The 16222-nt window shown below is 40.8% G+C and overlaps 1 protein-coding gene across 3 annotated transcripts in view; it reads left to right on the forward strand.

Moving 5' to 3' along the window:
- Positions 1 to 10874, forward strand: part of LOC119132251 (cytoplasmic dynein 2 heavy chain 1) — a 55932-nt gene extending 45058 nt beyond the window's left edge. For all 3 annotated transcript variants that reach the window (XM_037267354.1, XM_037267351.1, XM_037267353.1), the window contains 14 exons: positions 1089 to 1199; positions 2059 to 2128; positions 2237 to 2322; positions 2899 to 2974; positions 3122 to 3342; positions 4152 to 4256; positions 5946 to 6062; positions 6937 to 7044; positions 7148 to 7249; positions 7963 to 8052; positions 8690 to 8799; positions 8864 to 8945; positions 10059 to 10175; positions 10610 to 10874. In XM_037267354.1, the coding sequence (XP_037123249.1) occupies positions 1089 to 1199; positions 2059 to 2128; positions 2237 to 2322; positions 2899 to 2974; positions 3122 to 3342; positions 4152 to 4256; positions 5946 to 6062; positions 6937 to 7044; positions 7148 to 7249; positions 7963 to 8052; positions 8690 to 8799; positions 8864 to 8945; positions 10059 to 10175; positions 10610 to 10771 (1557 nt within the window). In that variant the 3' untranslated portion in view covers positions 10772 to 10874. The remainder of the gene's footprint in view (positions 1 to 1088; positions 1200 to 2058; positions 2129 to 2236; positions 2323 to 2898; positions 2975 to 3121; positions 3343 to 4151; positions 4257 to 5945; positions 6063 to 6936; positions 7045 to 7147; positions 7250 to 7962; positions 8053 to 8689; positions 8800 to 8863; positions 8946 to 10058; positions 10176 to 10609) is intronic.
- Positions 10875 to 16222: the final 5348 nt, after the last annotated feature.

Raw genomic sequence — 16222 nt, forward strand, 5'->3', positions numbered from 1 at the left:
GTGTGTGTGTCCTTTAGTTCAGCGGCGTTGCTCACAGTACGGAATAAAGCTTCTTCTTGTATTTCCCTCTCCTGTGTTTTACATTCCGGATATCACCTGAAGCAGCAACGCAGAGCCTGTGAACCTTAAACCCTCCCTCTGTTCCTCTTCATCACCTTTTTTCTTTGTTTCGCTCTTAACCATCAACTGATGAGGTCTCGGCAGTCAAGCTTGAAATGAGAAACTGCCGTGACGAGGGAATGACGGGGGCAGTGTGAGAAAGGAAGTTAAGATGAGAGTATGATGAATGAACACAATGGTGGTTGTGAAAGGAGGAACATGGACAAAGATGACCAGAGCCTCTCTAAACCCGGCGTAGACAAAAAAGTCTATCTTGCCACTTTACTTTAGTTATTAATCCATGTATCTGTCTCTCACAAAAATAGACACTTTTTTTCTGAAAGGGATGTCAATTCCTGTGTTTGCTTGTCTCTGACCATGTGCATTAATAGCAAAATGGGACTGTAATTACTGTGTATTATTAACTGATTGTACATTATACACATATATCTTCCTTGTTGTAAATTCAATTGTTATTACAGAAGCATACTAAAAATGGTTTCACCAGACTCAAAGTCAAGCTACTCCCTTAACCCAATTGAAAACTTGCAGAGTGCGCCATAGAGGAGAATGCAGAAGAGAGGATGATTTAGACACAATTTATCTTCCCGTCTTGTGAAATTATAGGTGAATTACAGGAGATTCTGTGTTGTTTTGTTTATTATGTGCTAAAGAACACAACTAACCGGGGGGTATAAATATGGTGGTGGGCACTGTATGTGTCATAGAAGCGATGACCCTGCCTCTCGCCATAAATCAGATAGAATATGTTTCATCTTATCTGTGGCCTTAATGCGGAAAACTGTTTTTGAAAATGTGGATGGACGGCCAATATTTGTTGTCTACCTGTGAGGCTGATGGGCATGTGATGTACAAACTTAAAATGGAAACAAAGCAGATCTTACCACATTAGTGGCTAGGGGATGCCTAGTCAAGGAAAACAAGCATACCCACAATGTTTCTAAATGTGTACCATCTTCATTTTATAGGAGCTAAATGTGCTTCGACCCAAAGAAGGCTTCCGTCTCTGGTTGACATCAGAGGTTCATCCCAGATTTCCTCCCATACTGCTGCAATCCAGCCTCAAGATCACATATGAGGTACACATAACACACAATGTTTAATACTATTTGTATTATTTTGAGATTTCATTAGCTTTTGAATATGGCTGTCTTTGTGGCTAGTTGATTCCTGGTGTAAATGAGAACAAACTTTTTTCAAAGGCCGCTGATGCCGTACATACGGTACACTTTATATAGCTGCAGATTTTTTGCCCAGAGATGCAGAGGTATGCAGAGTGTGTGTTAGTCAAGCATAATTTATTGCATGGTGTGTTTCTTATGAGAGTACCGCTCAAGGGGAAACCTGCTTTAGCAACCACGCAGACAGCATAACCTGCTCCTCTGTTGTTGTCTCTCCATCTTTCTCTCTTAGCTGACAGACTCACATGAGGAAACACATTTTAAATACCTCATCAACTCAAAAATGCAAGTGTGTTTTATGCGAATGGATTGTTTTGGTGCTTCGGCAAGACACTGAGTAGTTTATAATGAGCTTTAAGGTTATCAGCTGAATGGGTGCTCTGCTGGGGTTTGTTTTTTATTTATTTATTTTTCACACGTTGCTGTTTTATTTAGAGCTCGTTCACGTTGTCTTTAAAGTCACACCACACAACACAAGTTACCTGTCACGGTCACTTTTGTTGTCTAATTGCAATCATTTTTTTTTTTTTGTATCGAGCATTTGTAAATGGAGATAATGTGATACATCATCTACTACCATGTATTTATTTTTATTCCTCGTTCTATTAATTGGACTGAACATCTGACCACAACCTGCCTGTTTGTTGTTAATTATTTCACAAATGATGTACCAAGTAATTTTGTTTGAATCTCAGTAAACTTCACAATCTCATCTTTTGATCTGCATTCCTTACCAATATCTGTATTGTGTATCAAGGATCCTCCTGGGTTGAAGAGGAACTTGTTGAGGACTTATGAATCCTGGACACCTGAACAGATTAGTAAAGGTCTCATCTCTTCTCATGACATTTTATTGTTAACATCTGCTTTGCAATTTTTCTAGTTACATTGAACTCAATAGATTATTCAAGATGATGTTAAGTGGTTTTGTTTAGGTGGGATACTCGCCCGGGCCCAGTCTCTCTTCTGTCTAGCCTGGTTCCATGCTGTCTGCCAAGAGAGACGTAACTACATACCTCAGGTAGCACACACAGACACACACTGTAATGTAAAACCACTTGTAAAAATACAACACAACAATTACATGATTACAACCTAGAACATACCATCTCATGTGGGAGGCAACATACCGAGAGGAATTAAATCAGGAATTACCAAACATACATGCAACATCAATAGGAAGACCACCAAAAACGCATCCAGATATATTTAAAGTAAACACTACTGTAATTTATTGGACTAGGTCGGTCAATACTGTAGACAGTGTGCATGTGTGTTCTGTCTGCAAAACTATTTTCCCTTGCTGATTATTCAGGGTTATTACCTTGACATTCTATGAGCTGAGTCACTGTTAAGAATGTGTGGAAAAAAATTGGTGACTAACTGCTGAGGTTCAGTGAAGTTTGTTTTCAAAGTAATTCAATAAAACACCATCCATCAATCTGTTTTCTACCACCCATCCAGTTTGGGTTCATGGGTGAGAGGATACAAAATGATATAAAAGCCCTGAAATAAAAAAATTAATAAATAAAATGAAACTATTACAGATGAACAGATCACTTGAAACAATATGTAATATTTAACTTCTTTTTTTTAGGGATGGACTAAGTTCTATGAGTTTTCCTTATCAGACCTGCGCGCTGGCTTTGAAATCATCGATAGGCTTTTTGAAGGTAGGGGACTCTCTTAAACCTCTGCTCTCTGATCAAACCATTTCTATCACCTTGGATCCTGCTTAGCTGGAGTGTGTTGGTAAATTCTCTTACTCTTACATTCTGTTTGTACTTCAGGGGCTTTGAGTGTGTTCTGATCTCTTTCAGGAGGGAAACCTTTTCAGTGGGAGTTTGTCCATGGCCTGTTGGAGAGTGCCATCTATGGCGGACGCATTGACAACCCATCTGACCTCCGCATCTTGCGCTCTTACCTGGAGCAGTTTTTCTCTGCACGACTCTTCTCCTCCCTCTCAGCCGGACAGGGAAAGAGCAAAGGAGCACGTTTTCTCCCTTCTCAGATTAGCCTCCCAAATTCTTGCTCCATCTTGGTAGGTTGAGGGGATTACACAACAAATATTTTGCAAGCAAACATTTTAATTTACGGTTGCTAAGATGGTGGTCCGCTTATGTAACATCCCCTTTAAGCCATCCAAAATTAAATCTTGTTAAAAATAAATATTAAATGGAGCAATTCCATCTTTGCCTCTTGAAGCAAATGCTAGTCAGACTGTATCCTAAATGAAATCTGCTGCATTGGCTAAGTAAAAAGTATCTGTAAGGAAAAAAAAAACTACAGACTTCTGCTAGAGGCCACCCAAGCTTATCACTGACTCACACTTCTTGGCGTCTTTGAAAGCGCATTTTGCTATAGCCACTTCAAAGTTGGGTAGACATATGGTAAGAAAAGAAAGTCAATATGGAAATCTGTGTTGTGAATTGACAATTTGCAAAGAAACTAACAACTATTTAAGTGAGAGCTTAGTTTGTGCTATGTATGTTTTTACATATTGTTCGCGGACCTTTTGTCACGTTAGGTCAACAACACAAGCACACACACAATCAAGCATATAAACACTTAAGCTGTCTGTTCTAGCACATAACAAAACATTTATCACATCTTGCTTGCTTAAAAATGTGAAACCCTCGCATTATGTGACCTTAGCAGCTTGTACATTCTGAGTTGATAAGGAGCTATAAAACCAATACTTGTAATCAAGAATAATTCTAAGTTGCAGATTTTCTCACATACTGTTCTTGCTTCATGTCATGTTCCAAAAATGTGAAAATTGTCTTTTATTGTATTTATATGTGCTATGTTGTAAATCTTGTAAACACAAATTTGTTTGTGTGCTCTCAGGACTACCGTGGCATCGTGGAGAATCTCCCAGAGGATGACAAGCCTGCATTCTTTGGTCTTCCCGCTAACATAGAAAGAACCTCCCAGAGAATTATCAGCTCCCAGGTGCACAACAAAAACCCACCCATTCTTACCTGGTTGCTAAATCAACCACACACGTAAACAATACATAAGTGCTTGTCGACAAATGTTGAGGACATAATACTGTATTGGTTGATAGACACTCAGCTGGTTAGCTGGGCCGCTACTTTGGGTACAGGGTACACTTGCACAATCGGATATTAGGGTTTAAGACACAAGCTTTAGCCACAATAACATCAGAGGCCCCTCTTGGAATGATGCAGTGCAGTAATGCAGCAAAACAACAACAAAGCATTCAGCAGTGTCCAAACAATCCTATCAAGCAGCCATCTGCTGTATTTATCATAGTGTGAGATGAAAGCCCCTTTGCACAGGCGCACAACTTTTACGGGAGTAATTCAATCATTCATAATGTGTGTTTTGTCTGCATCAATCTCAGGTTGTCACTGTGTTGTTTTATATCTGTAACCATGATTGATAGCAAAAACTCTCTGCAGTTACTGTAATGCAACTGCGACAAATAGAATGTTCACCAGTGATGTGGATCAAATTCCTAGAGCTTGAAAAAGCACTGTGCCCATCTTTGCTCTCCGAAACATATCCGAAAAATATCACAGAAACAAAACATCCTCGATGTTTGCATTATGCGGCCAGCCCTGTTTTTAACACAGGATGGTTGTGAGACAACGCAGGAAGGCGGCATGGGCAAACGTGACAGGCCAGGCAAAAAAAAAATTGCTACGGCAGTCACAGTGCAAATGAGAAACCTAGTGGGCCGTAGTGAGACGCGGTGAACATAACAAAATCTAGCAGCTCATCATAACACAACTTTGAGGCAGTCTGCAGCATAACTGTTTACTTATAAAGCAGGTGAGTGAGTGAGTGAGTGAGTGAGTGAGTGAGTGAGTGAGTGAGTGAGTGAGTGAGTGAGTGAGTGAGTGAGTGAGTGAGTGAGTGAGTGAGTGAGTGAGTGAGTGAGTGAGTGAGTGAGTGACTGAGTGACTGAGTGAGTGACTGAGTGAGTGACTGAGTGAGTCATGGGTAGTTTGCCAATAACGGAACTAATCTTTTGAAAGTAATTTCAGTGATTGGGTTTGAGGTGCATTTACTCTTCATGGCAGAAAGGAGGTTCAACAATTTGGGGACAAATGAAGGATGCGGTGCAAATCTGTATGCGTGCATACACATTCAGTGTGAAACACAGACACATTTAATCACCCAAGCAAAGAAGATAAAGCAGGTGGTTTAAGGAGTTTGCCTGTACCTAATGGAAGCCATTCATCACCAACACTTGTCTTCCTCACATACACCTTTGCATTAACGCACATCTTGATTCTATGTGAAAGCGCAATACTGTCCTTTAGGCCTAAAGCTAAGCGTGTTTGATGGGCTGTGGAAGTTACGCTTGGAGTTCAGACTTTTTTTTTTCTCTAAACCCGAACCCGTGCGCCCTGTCTTCGTCTTCCCCAGTAATTTGTTTTCACAAAACCACCGGATGAAACATTTTCGCTGCTGGCATTTTCTTGATCCCAAAAACAAAACAAAGGAAATTATGTAGTTTGGGGATTGTAGTTTGTTATATTTTTATGGTTTAATTATTAATATAGTTGAGGATATGCCACTTAACACACACTAAACTCTCCTTGTATGAGGAACTTTGCAAACAACAGCTAATATATAACCTTTACCATATTGTTTATCATTTTTTCACAGGTGATTTCCCAACTTCGTGTCATAAGCCGCTCAGTAGCAACCGGGTCAAAGTTTGACAGAGAGCTCTGGTCTAATGGACTTTCACCTATCCTCAACTTGTGGAAGAAACTCAACAAGGTACTTTTCAGTATTTGCTCTTTTCTTGTGATAAGTGTACACTGCTGTAGAATATAATCAGTCTTGGATATCCTTCACTGGTAAAAAGATGGTTGTGGGTTTGAGTCTCAGCCCGGTCCTGTTTTGCATGTTCTCCCTATATTTGTATGGGCTTTCCTCTGAGCCACACTCTAAAAACATGCACGTAAGGATTGTAAAATTCGACATTTTATTTTGACCGTACCGTATTTTCCACACTATAAGGCGCACCTAAAAACCTCCAATTTTCTCAAAAGCCGACAGCGCGCCTTATATATGGACCAATATTGAGCCACTACAGGAGGCGTATCCAAATATATGGATTTATATATGGACAAAGTTTTAAAATGGGCCATTCAGTGAAGGTGCGCTTTATAATCCGGTGCGCCTTATATATGGACACACTTTTAAAATGGGCCATTCATTGAAGGTGCGCCTTATAATCCGGTGCGCCTTATCGTGCGGAAAATGCGGTATTTGGTGTGGGAAACATTGGTGTGCGTCAATTCTCCTGTCTCTCAAATTTATGGAAATTAGGCAGCAGAACATAACAATAGCTGACCTTCAATGCAAATGACACAGGATCAATTCCCACTCAATGCTCCATTCACAATTGTCCTTTGATTGACAGGTGATTAGTACAAGGTCTGACCCGCCTTTAACCTTAAATCTGCTGGGATGGGCTCCAGCTTCTCTGTGTCATGAAGCGATATGGATAATGAGTGTTTGAGGCAAGTCCTCAAGTTTCTGTTGAATTCTTCCCAGGCTTTGCATGTTTTCTTGATGGCGCATCTTGTTTTAAACAAATAACAAATACTCTTACTTCCCTATTGTCTTGCCCCCATCTACATTCCAGGGTTCTGCACTGATCCAGCAAAAGGTCACACCACCCACAGATCAACATGGTTCCCCAGTACTGTCATTCATTGTTCTGGAGCAGTTTAATGCCATCCGCTTGGTTCAGGTGTGTAAGGCAACCACCATTAAGAGAGATAGCATGTCTTGAAATTCATTTATAAGACAAGCACTTGCGTGATACGTGTCCTAATTTCTAATTGTTATCGCAGAGCATCCACCAATCACTCGCTGCCTTAAGCAAGGTGATTAGAGGGACTGAGCTTCTAACACCTAAGGTGCAAAAACTGGCAACTGCTTTGCTCAATCAAGAGGTAAGCGGAAACCATTTATGGATGAAGTCACAATTATCAAAAACAGTTGGCTGTACGGATGTTTAAAATCACAGCCAAAATCCCATTATTGATAACTCGTGTTTGGTTATTTAGTATGTGAGTATATTTGCAGGGAAAACAAACTTAATATTGCTTACCATGTCACTTCACAAGACTTAAATTAATTTTTGTTTAGTCCGAATGAGGGAAAGCATAAAGGAGGACAACTCTGCCTGAGATAAAATGCAAACAGCTTTTCTAAAGCCCAGTAAAGGTCAGCTTCTTTGTTCGTACTTTGGAATGCATAGCCACCCCTTCAACCCTCCATTATCCATTTTGGTTCTCTTCCCTTCACACGATACATGCTGAAAAATGCACACACCGCATTGTAATGACTTTTCAAAACTCTTTTTATGTAAAACACAGCCAGCCAAGGGACTAATCCTAGCAACTTTTTAGGCAGGCATGGGCAGCTTTCCCCCCGGGGGCTGACTTTAATGCAGCTCGATAAATTTGATTTCATGCTCCGCCATGTAGTTTTCTGCATTGACAGCAAAAGTGGGGGAAAGATGTGCGTTCATTTGACCACGCATCAGCTGCAGCATGTACAGTACCTTTCTGACTGACTCATATTTGAGAAGGGCATCGTAATACCAAGACTGTTGAAAAAAAAAGTTCTAATAAATTGCTTGATTATTTTTGTTCTTTCTTAGTGTCCTTTGACATGGCAAAATATGTGGGAGGGACCTGAAGAGCCAATGCACTACCTGGGTGCTATCATAATGCGTGCACTTGCCTTACAGGTAATATTCCTCATCAGCATAGTTGATCGTTATGTGCCAGCATAAAGGCCTTTGACAAAGTGATAGGAAATTGTTGTTAATGGTTGACAAATATAAATAGTGTTCTCATATACATTTAAATTGCTTGAAATTCACCAAAGCATCTGCACTATGTTGGTGCCAGGAAGTAAAGGCTTTGACTCTGTCTACTTTGGACTGTGTCAGGATCCACGCCTACCTCAATATGTTCTGGCAGCCGAGAGACACACTCGCACACCCTTGCGTGTGTGTTCAGAAATACTTATGTCCATGAGAATCCGACTCATTTCATTATCTGTGTGAGACAGAACCGTCTGTCGGTCTGCTATTACGTCTGCCTGCACGCCCAATTGTGTGCATCACTGTTTCTTTGTATCTACTGACCTCCTTGCACTCCATCTTTCTTTGTGTCCCTATCTTGAGGTAACTCGCTCTAAATATCTCTTTGTGCCCCTCGTAATGGTAGCCTGCTCAACTAATATAATAAAGGCTGGCTGTAGCTTGAATGGCACAGACTGGCTTGCTGTGTATTTGTCAGAGTGCATACATCTGCTCATCTCCATTCATCTTTAAGGCCAGTCCTTCCCTGCTTATTTGCGTCTTTGTTCCATTTTTACAGAGTTGGGTGGAACATGCTGGCAAACAAACTCTTCTATCGGACACCTTGGATCTGTCCGAGCTCTTCCACCCTGATACCTTTCTCAATGCTCTGAGGCAGGAGACTGCCAGGTAGGATTTGTTTGACCTTGTTCTACAATGAGACTGATAAATAACCTCTTTTTGTGGCTTTTAGATCTTTAGGTTGTTCAATGGATAGTTTGGTGTTTGCATCGTCATGGAGGGATCCCATTGTTGGAGCCAAACTTCAAGTTAAGGTAGAATGGTACACGCACGCACACACACACACACACACAAACACACACACACACATGATATACAGTTGCAGTGTGCCATTAATGGCCATCAGATACCCCACTATTGAAGCTACTATTATAGATGGATTCAAATGTGCATTAGGTCAATGCTGTTAACTGACATCAATGATTTGCTCCTGCCTGTAGTCTGATGTGTGTCACTTTAGTGATGTGGATTCATCTCAGTTGACAAGTTAATCAGTCGTTCCGATAATGCAGCCATGGTGGCTCAATGCAATGTAACTCCATTTTCAAGTGACCAAATGGCACTCTGTCACCTCAAATAACATTCGACATTGGTTTGGGTTTGAAAACATGTATTATCGAGGTGCTTTTGGCATCTTGTATGACTTGACTAGTTTTGAGTGTATAACAGGAGATGGGTGGAATGTGGGCTCCTAACAAGAAGCTGCGGCTGCATGCAGGGAAGGAAAACATTCCAAAATCTGACAGCTGAAGATAGTGACTGAATAATTATTGTGAAGCAAAGTGCTCTTTTACTGACACACACACACATAATGTAGCTTTGTGTGGATATTTCTCTCCTTGCCCTTTTTTCTCTTGCCCAGATTATGGTGATTTAGTAGTTGTCTTTGTATGTCTGGCTTGCCGCCAGAGTTCCTTTTGTTGTCTGAGCTGCAGTGGAAAATCTCTTGAGTCACTGGAGTGAATGCACTCGCTAACATGAACTGCGAGTTCACGTGTTTGTGTCTTTGTGAGTTTTCTCTCCAAATTGGGGCTCAGATCGGCTTGTCCCTGCATCTTCTTCGCATCTCTCTTCAGGGACTGTTTCTGTCCTTGTTATCATTCTATTTGGCATTGATATGCGTTTTAAAACGCCTGTTTGTAATTATCACCTTCCGTCCTTCTCCTTTCTTTGTCTTCTTCTACATCCTTTGTTGTGAGGGAGAAATTGTGGTGAGAGGTGTTATTCTGATTTTGTTTGCGGCATTACAAAACATGAAACATGATACAAGGTTTCCATGGTTCCTTCAAAGTCATTGATTCTGTGAAGCTAAAAACCTTGTTTGGCGTTAAAAATGTCTTGAATGATCATTGATCCATTTTTTTTAGGTGGGAGGTCTCCAGCTGGAGGGTTGTAGTTTTGATGGTGTCCATCTCTGTGAAAACCAACATGACTCTCCCAGTGTGTCAGCTGTGCCGCTCTGCTACATGGCCTGGGTTTCTCAGGTATGGGTTCCAAAATACTTTACAAGGGAGGGGCCATATTGAGTAGAGTAGAGTCAAATGTGAAGTTGAACCATCATTGACTTATATTTGTATGTGTTTGGCTGACAAAATACAATTTTGTGGCGAAGGATGACATCTCGTCATTGTTCTATTCAAACTTGGAACTAAAATTTAACGCACATTTCCAATGACGTAATATCTCTGAAATATGAGCAAAATAAAATGCAGTGCTTTAGTGGTGTCCTATAATATTACCACTTGGATCTTAAAAATGTTGGATTGGGATAGCGTTTTACCTCAATTCTGCTCCATTTTTCAGGAGTGTAACTATTTACTCATTGATTCGGCAAGTGACAAATATTTGTTTACACCTTGGAGGAGGCCTGTGCTCTCTCTGTCATTTTGGTTCAGTTGTGTTTTGTGCTCACTCGTAGAATTCTACTGCTGACCACGCTGCTTCTGAGGAGAGCATCTGGCTGCCTTTGTATAGCAGCTCTGAAAGGGTGAAAGTGGTCACGCACATCAGTGTGCCCTGCAGAAGTAACCCCAGCCAGTGGATACAGACTGGCGCTGCCCTCTTCCTTAAGCTACAATGACAGGACACCTTGAACTGTTGAACAGATGTACTGTGCATTTTATAATTGTATTTATTTTAGTCAAAAAAAATAAATCTGTCTTAATTGTATATTTTTCCAGAAATCGTTTGCTTTACTGTGTTGATACATAAGTGAAAATGTTAGTGACAGTGCGTATGTATTTGTGTGTGCATGCTTGTGCTGTGAGCAAGAAGTGAAGTGGGTAAAATGGCAGTGTTGTGGAACGGCAGGTTAGAAAAAGGGAGAGAATTGGATTTTGGCCCAAAACCGGTTGGGTCACAGACCAAGTGGGAAAGAGGCAGTGGGCGGTGCTGCTGGGAATGGAGAGACAGAAAGTATGGGGAAAATCACAGAGAAGTCGTCTAATAGGAATGAAAAATATTACTTAAAATTGGAGGAGAGCCAAACTATGAAAGAACAGTAGAGAAGGTCAGAGTGAGAAACTGAGGCCTTGACTTTGACACGTGGGATCTAGAGTGAATGATTTGTGTGACAGAAACCTTTCTTGTCAACATTGTTATGTATGACTTCTTTTTGTATGCATTTTGGAGTTCCACAATGTTCCAAACTGATTGGCCAAATCCTGCGGTGATATTCGTGGCCTCTTTCGCTGCTGATGTGTCGTTCTCCCAATTACCGCTCTGGCTTACACAAGAGGTCATTTCGGGGAAAGCTGGTGAAAGGATAAACTTCGACTGTGCGGCATAAAACACAACAGAACATAATGGGCTTCACCAGAGGCAGGAGGCCAAACTGTTAAAATAGAACTTTCCATCGACCTGCTGCCCTGCAGGTTTAATTGAGGAGCAGCATCACCAACCTCTGTTGGCCCTGTAGATCTCGGTGAGTAAATGCACGCAATGTGTTCACCTACAATACGGTCGATTATTCTTTTAGTCCTGGTTTGTTGGTAAATTTGCATGATACGCTACAAATTAATCAACTAAGCACCTGTGGCTAAACATTCTTTTAAAAGATATAATGAAACCACACATAATCAGATCATCTTCATCATGGTTCCATAAATTTACTTTTATAACAAACACGTTTACTTTGTTTGCTTGTCTTGTGTTTTTTGAGAACACCAAATCTATGGACTCTGTTTTTCTGCACCATATGGAAATATTAATGCACAATAAACTGTGTCTTCAAACAAAGTTGGGCAAAGATTAAGTCTTAAGTCTGGGTCTTCCAGCATGACAACAACCCAAAACGCACAGCCAGGGCATCTCAAGGTCCTGGAGTGGCCTAGCCAGTCTCCAGACCTGAATCCAATAGAGAATCTTTGGAGGGAGCTTAAAGTCCGTGTGGCCCAGCGACAGCCCCGAAACCTGAAGTCTCTGGAGGAGATCTGTATGGAGGAGTGGGCCAAAATCCCTGCTGCAGTGTGTGCAAACCTGGTCAAGAACTACAGGAAACGTCTGATCTCTGTAATTGCAAACAAAGGTTTCTACACCAAATATTAAGTTCTGTTTTTCTGATGTATCAATTACTTATTTCCGGCAATAAAATGGAAATTAATTATTTAAAAATCATACAATGTGATTTTCTGTATTTTTGTTTTAGATCCCATCACTCACAGTTGAAGAGCACCTATGATAAAAATTACAGACTTCTACATGCTTTGCAAGTGGGAAAACCTGAAAAATCAACAGTGTATCGAAAACATGTTCTTCCCACTGTGTGTGTGTGTGTGTGTGTGTGTGTGTGTGTGTGTGGTTCTGAAGTGATTCTCAAGAGAGGTCGACAGAGGAAGACCACAAGGTCACTCATCTTTCAGTACTGAGATCCCCTCTTGAGAATCACAATACTTGAGGGGCCTTTTACGAGCTCTCATGGATCTGTCTCACTTCTGCTTCCTGAGAGCCGGTCTGCTCAACTATCATCTGCACTTTTAGCCTCCCATGATCTCACTTTCATACCTTGCTGTCTCTATTTTACAATCACCCCTTTGTGTAGGCTTTATCTCCTTCGCTTCATTGTGTGACGTCCCAGTAGACCGAAATATTCTTAGATCTTAAATGGATTTCTTCAGGAATAGTAGAGGAGAGTTTTGTCTGATTGAAAAATTCAGACAGTAAAAATCGTCCTCTTGTGTCTTAATTGTTTAGATTTTTAGATCACTATCTTTGCATGTCAGCGTAAAATATTTGATGGGACATTGGATGACTTAGACTTGCCAGAATCACAGACTTGTGTCACATGACTTCACATGACAGGAAGTCAGAATCCCAAATAGCATTCAGAGCATATCCGTTGCTCCCCCTTGGGAGTAAAAACATTGTCACTGCCTCATGCAGCAGCTTGAAATCATTTGGTTTACGGTTCCCACACTTTGCTCAGCATCCTTCTGAAAGTCAGCATTAGCATTTTTTTTTTTTTTTTTTTTGTCGACACAACTGCTGGTTTTGCTCTCTTTGCAAAAGCATTTCCACAAACAATCCAGATGCTCAACAGATGGGCTGAAACACTATGAGGATCGCTCAGCAATAAAGTAGCACACTTGTTTAAAGAGAGCAAACACAGAAGGAAAATAAATCTTGCTTTGTTTAATGTATGCTTACTCCTGATTTTTTTTTCCATTTGAGAAAAAAAAGATGAACGTAGATCGGTTTTATACTTTTTGTTGGCGTATTTACTCGTCACATTGTTGTGAGAAACTACATATCTGTGGTGCATGAATTTGCAACAACATCCTGTCTTCAGATGCCCATGATGGAAAGCAACAGGAGGAGTATTGTAACGGATTCTGGCACTCCCCTGTTTCACCTTACAATTGTATGCTCCTCAGAATTCCATCTATATTCTATTTGATGTACTTTTCTCATGTTGGATCAATGTCAGATCACTGGCCACACGCGCCATCTGACAATCGCTTTCTAGATTGATTTTACATGAGGTCAGCATCTATCACGCTGGAAAATGTCCTCAAGTGATATCTTGCACTGAAATACAATATTTTGCTCATGACCAGAAAAGCTGATCATAGCTTCCCCTTGCAATGAATACAACCTTGCATTTTGTATCAATCTGAAAAGAAAAACGTACTGCTTCAGGTCTAAAATGAGTAAAGTAAAGACAGTCATAACAAGGTTAAAGTAATTACCTAACCCTCCTAAATCTAACCTTGATACTGCTGTAAAATATAATTCAAACCAGGAAATGACTGTCCAGCACAAGAGACCAGTCTTCCAATGTATTAGTGAATTCTCTTTGACCACTGTAACTTTCGGTCCGCTCCATCTAATGTTGAAGAATGTTGCAGATTAAAAAGGTGACAGCAGCTAACTGAGCAGCTGCACTAGAACCCTTCTGCTGTCACGGTCAATGGAGCAGCGTCGATGAATTTCCCTCACACCTTGAGCGGATCGCCAAACTTGGCTTTCAGCCCAAGCAAGATGTGTCCTTGAGCATACGCGTGCACATTGTACAACGTACGACTCCACGCACTCACCACTCAATTCAGGCTCCTGTGAGGGCAGCAGCCCGCGCAGTGCCCATGTTTATGGCTCTTCCGAAGCTGCAAATCACTGTGGTTATGGCTGGCCGGATTTATGAGAGCGGCCCCATCCAGCAGCCCTTGGAAAAACTGTGGTTCATCGTCTCACTGGCACACACATGCAATATGTACCGTGTACGGCGGATGATGCACATGCTCACGCAGCATAAAGCTTTTTTGTTAGCCTTTGTCGATCACGGTGGAATGAATAGTTATCCACTGGGTCAGGTTCAACCGTTTTAGTATCACTTCCAATCCCAACATCCGAGATGAATCATGTTGTATGAACAGCTTTTCAAATAGGTGGATAAACTGTTGGGCCAAAGGACAACACACAATACATTTTAATCTTTTATGCTCCCACCCCAGGTAACAGAAATTGATGGCTATCTTTTTCTTGACCTGTCTTATTGTATATTTGTTATCCTGTTATGTTGTCACAGCAAGGTCAAAATCAAAAGAACAAAATGCTTTAAACCTGCTACTTGTCCACTAAGTTTGATAACAATGACATAAAAAATGTCAAAAAAATTTGTCACTGCACAATATTATGGCTTCAAGACTGTGAGGAATTTTGTTTTTATTTGTGACATTCATTGGTGCTTTCACGAGTTTATTTCAAGTGTGATTACTCTGTACCTCCCACACAACAGACATTTTCATCAGTTTCAAAGAAAGAGGACAGTCTCAAGATTAACTCGGATAACTCTGATTTTGGAAGGAGAAGAGAACTGACTGATGAGGATTGATTGACAAGGCTTCCACACCTACTTGACAGATAGGCCTTTTAACCCTACGGCAATTCCACCCACGCCTCATCTCGCACATAGATGGCTCTCACCACTCGAAAGATGCATTGCATTGGTTGGTGCAAAAATGTGCTTTCTTCACACCTGTACTACGTAGTGTTGTTATTTATGACTCACCAATGTGTGTGTGTGCGTGTTCTCAGGATGAGATGAACAGTCTTTGCTGTCATTTCAATTCCTGTAAAAAAAGCCACATACACACCATTTTTTTTCCATTATACTCATTAGTAAACACACTCGTGCGTGTGCATGCTCAAATTTGTGTGTGCGTCCGGGTGTAATAACTACTATCTTTGACTTGCGGCTGTATCGTCAGCGTTGCATCACCAATGCAGTAGAGTGACGCTACATCTCATTCTTGGGTGAAGGAAAAAAAGAAGTCCAATTTCCATGTGCCTTGAAAAATTTCAAATGCAAAATTAATCAAAATAATTTCAAAAGACACTCTAGATGAAGGCCTGTAGCCTTGAGAGCCAATTGTAATACATGTATACAGTATAAAAAAATAGTCACTTTCTTTAAAAAAAACAAAAAACACTGGATTGCCATCACAGTACAGCAGTTTTTTTTCTATTTAACTTTTGTGCATTTTGTAAATTTTGTTGTAAAGGAAAGTAATTTGTGTGTCCATGGTCTATTACATTGTCTAAATCATGGCAAATGTTTTCAATGCCTGCAGGAATATGTCAAAAATCCTTGCCAGGTTGTAGAGGGTCTGAGAATGCGATCTTAGCCAAATAGTAGCAGCAATGCCAAAATTTCAATGAAGCAGATGTTTCATAGTGAAAACATGTTGATTTGAATCCAGCAAAAGAAAAAACACCAGTGATATAGTTTTGAAAGTTTGGCTAAGAAAACGTAACTTCCTCCATGGAAGGTGTGAGCAGAATTGAGAAATAAACACAGAAAGTGAGACAGTCACTGACACACTTCCCCCTCCAAAGGGACATGAGAGACAAGCAGGATGTCCATGTGTGCTTTTGGCAAAGGAAGATGAGAAGTGGGAGGTGGGGAGCGGGAAAGGGCGACAACAGACCCACCAAGAACAGTGACAACTTCACCGGAGGGAAACACAAGGTTGATTCATCTGCATCCAACATGGTTTTACTCTTTCTTTCTGGAGACTGCCAGTCAAAGCAGCCT

This window comes from Syngnathus acus, chromosome 13 (assembly GCF_901709675.1).
Source record: "Syngnathus acus chromosome 13, fSynAcu1.2, whole genome shotgun sequence".
In the NCBI taxonomy this organism is placed as follows: domain Eukaryota; kingdom Metazoa; phylum Chordata; class Actinopteri; order Syngnathiformes; family Syngnathidae; genus Syngnathus; species Syngnathus acus.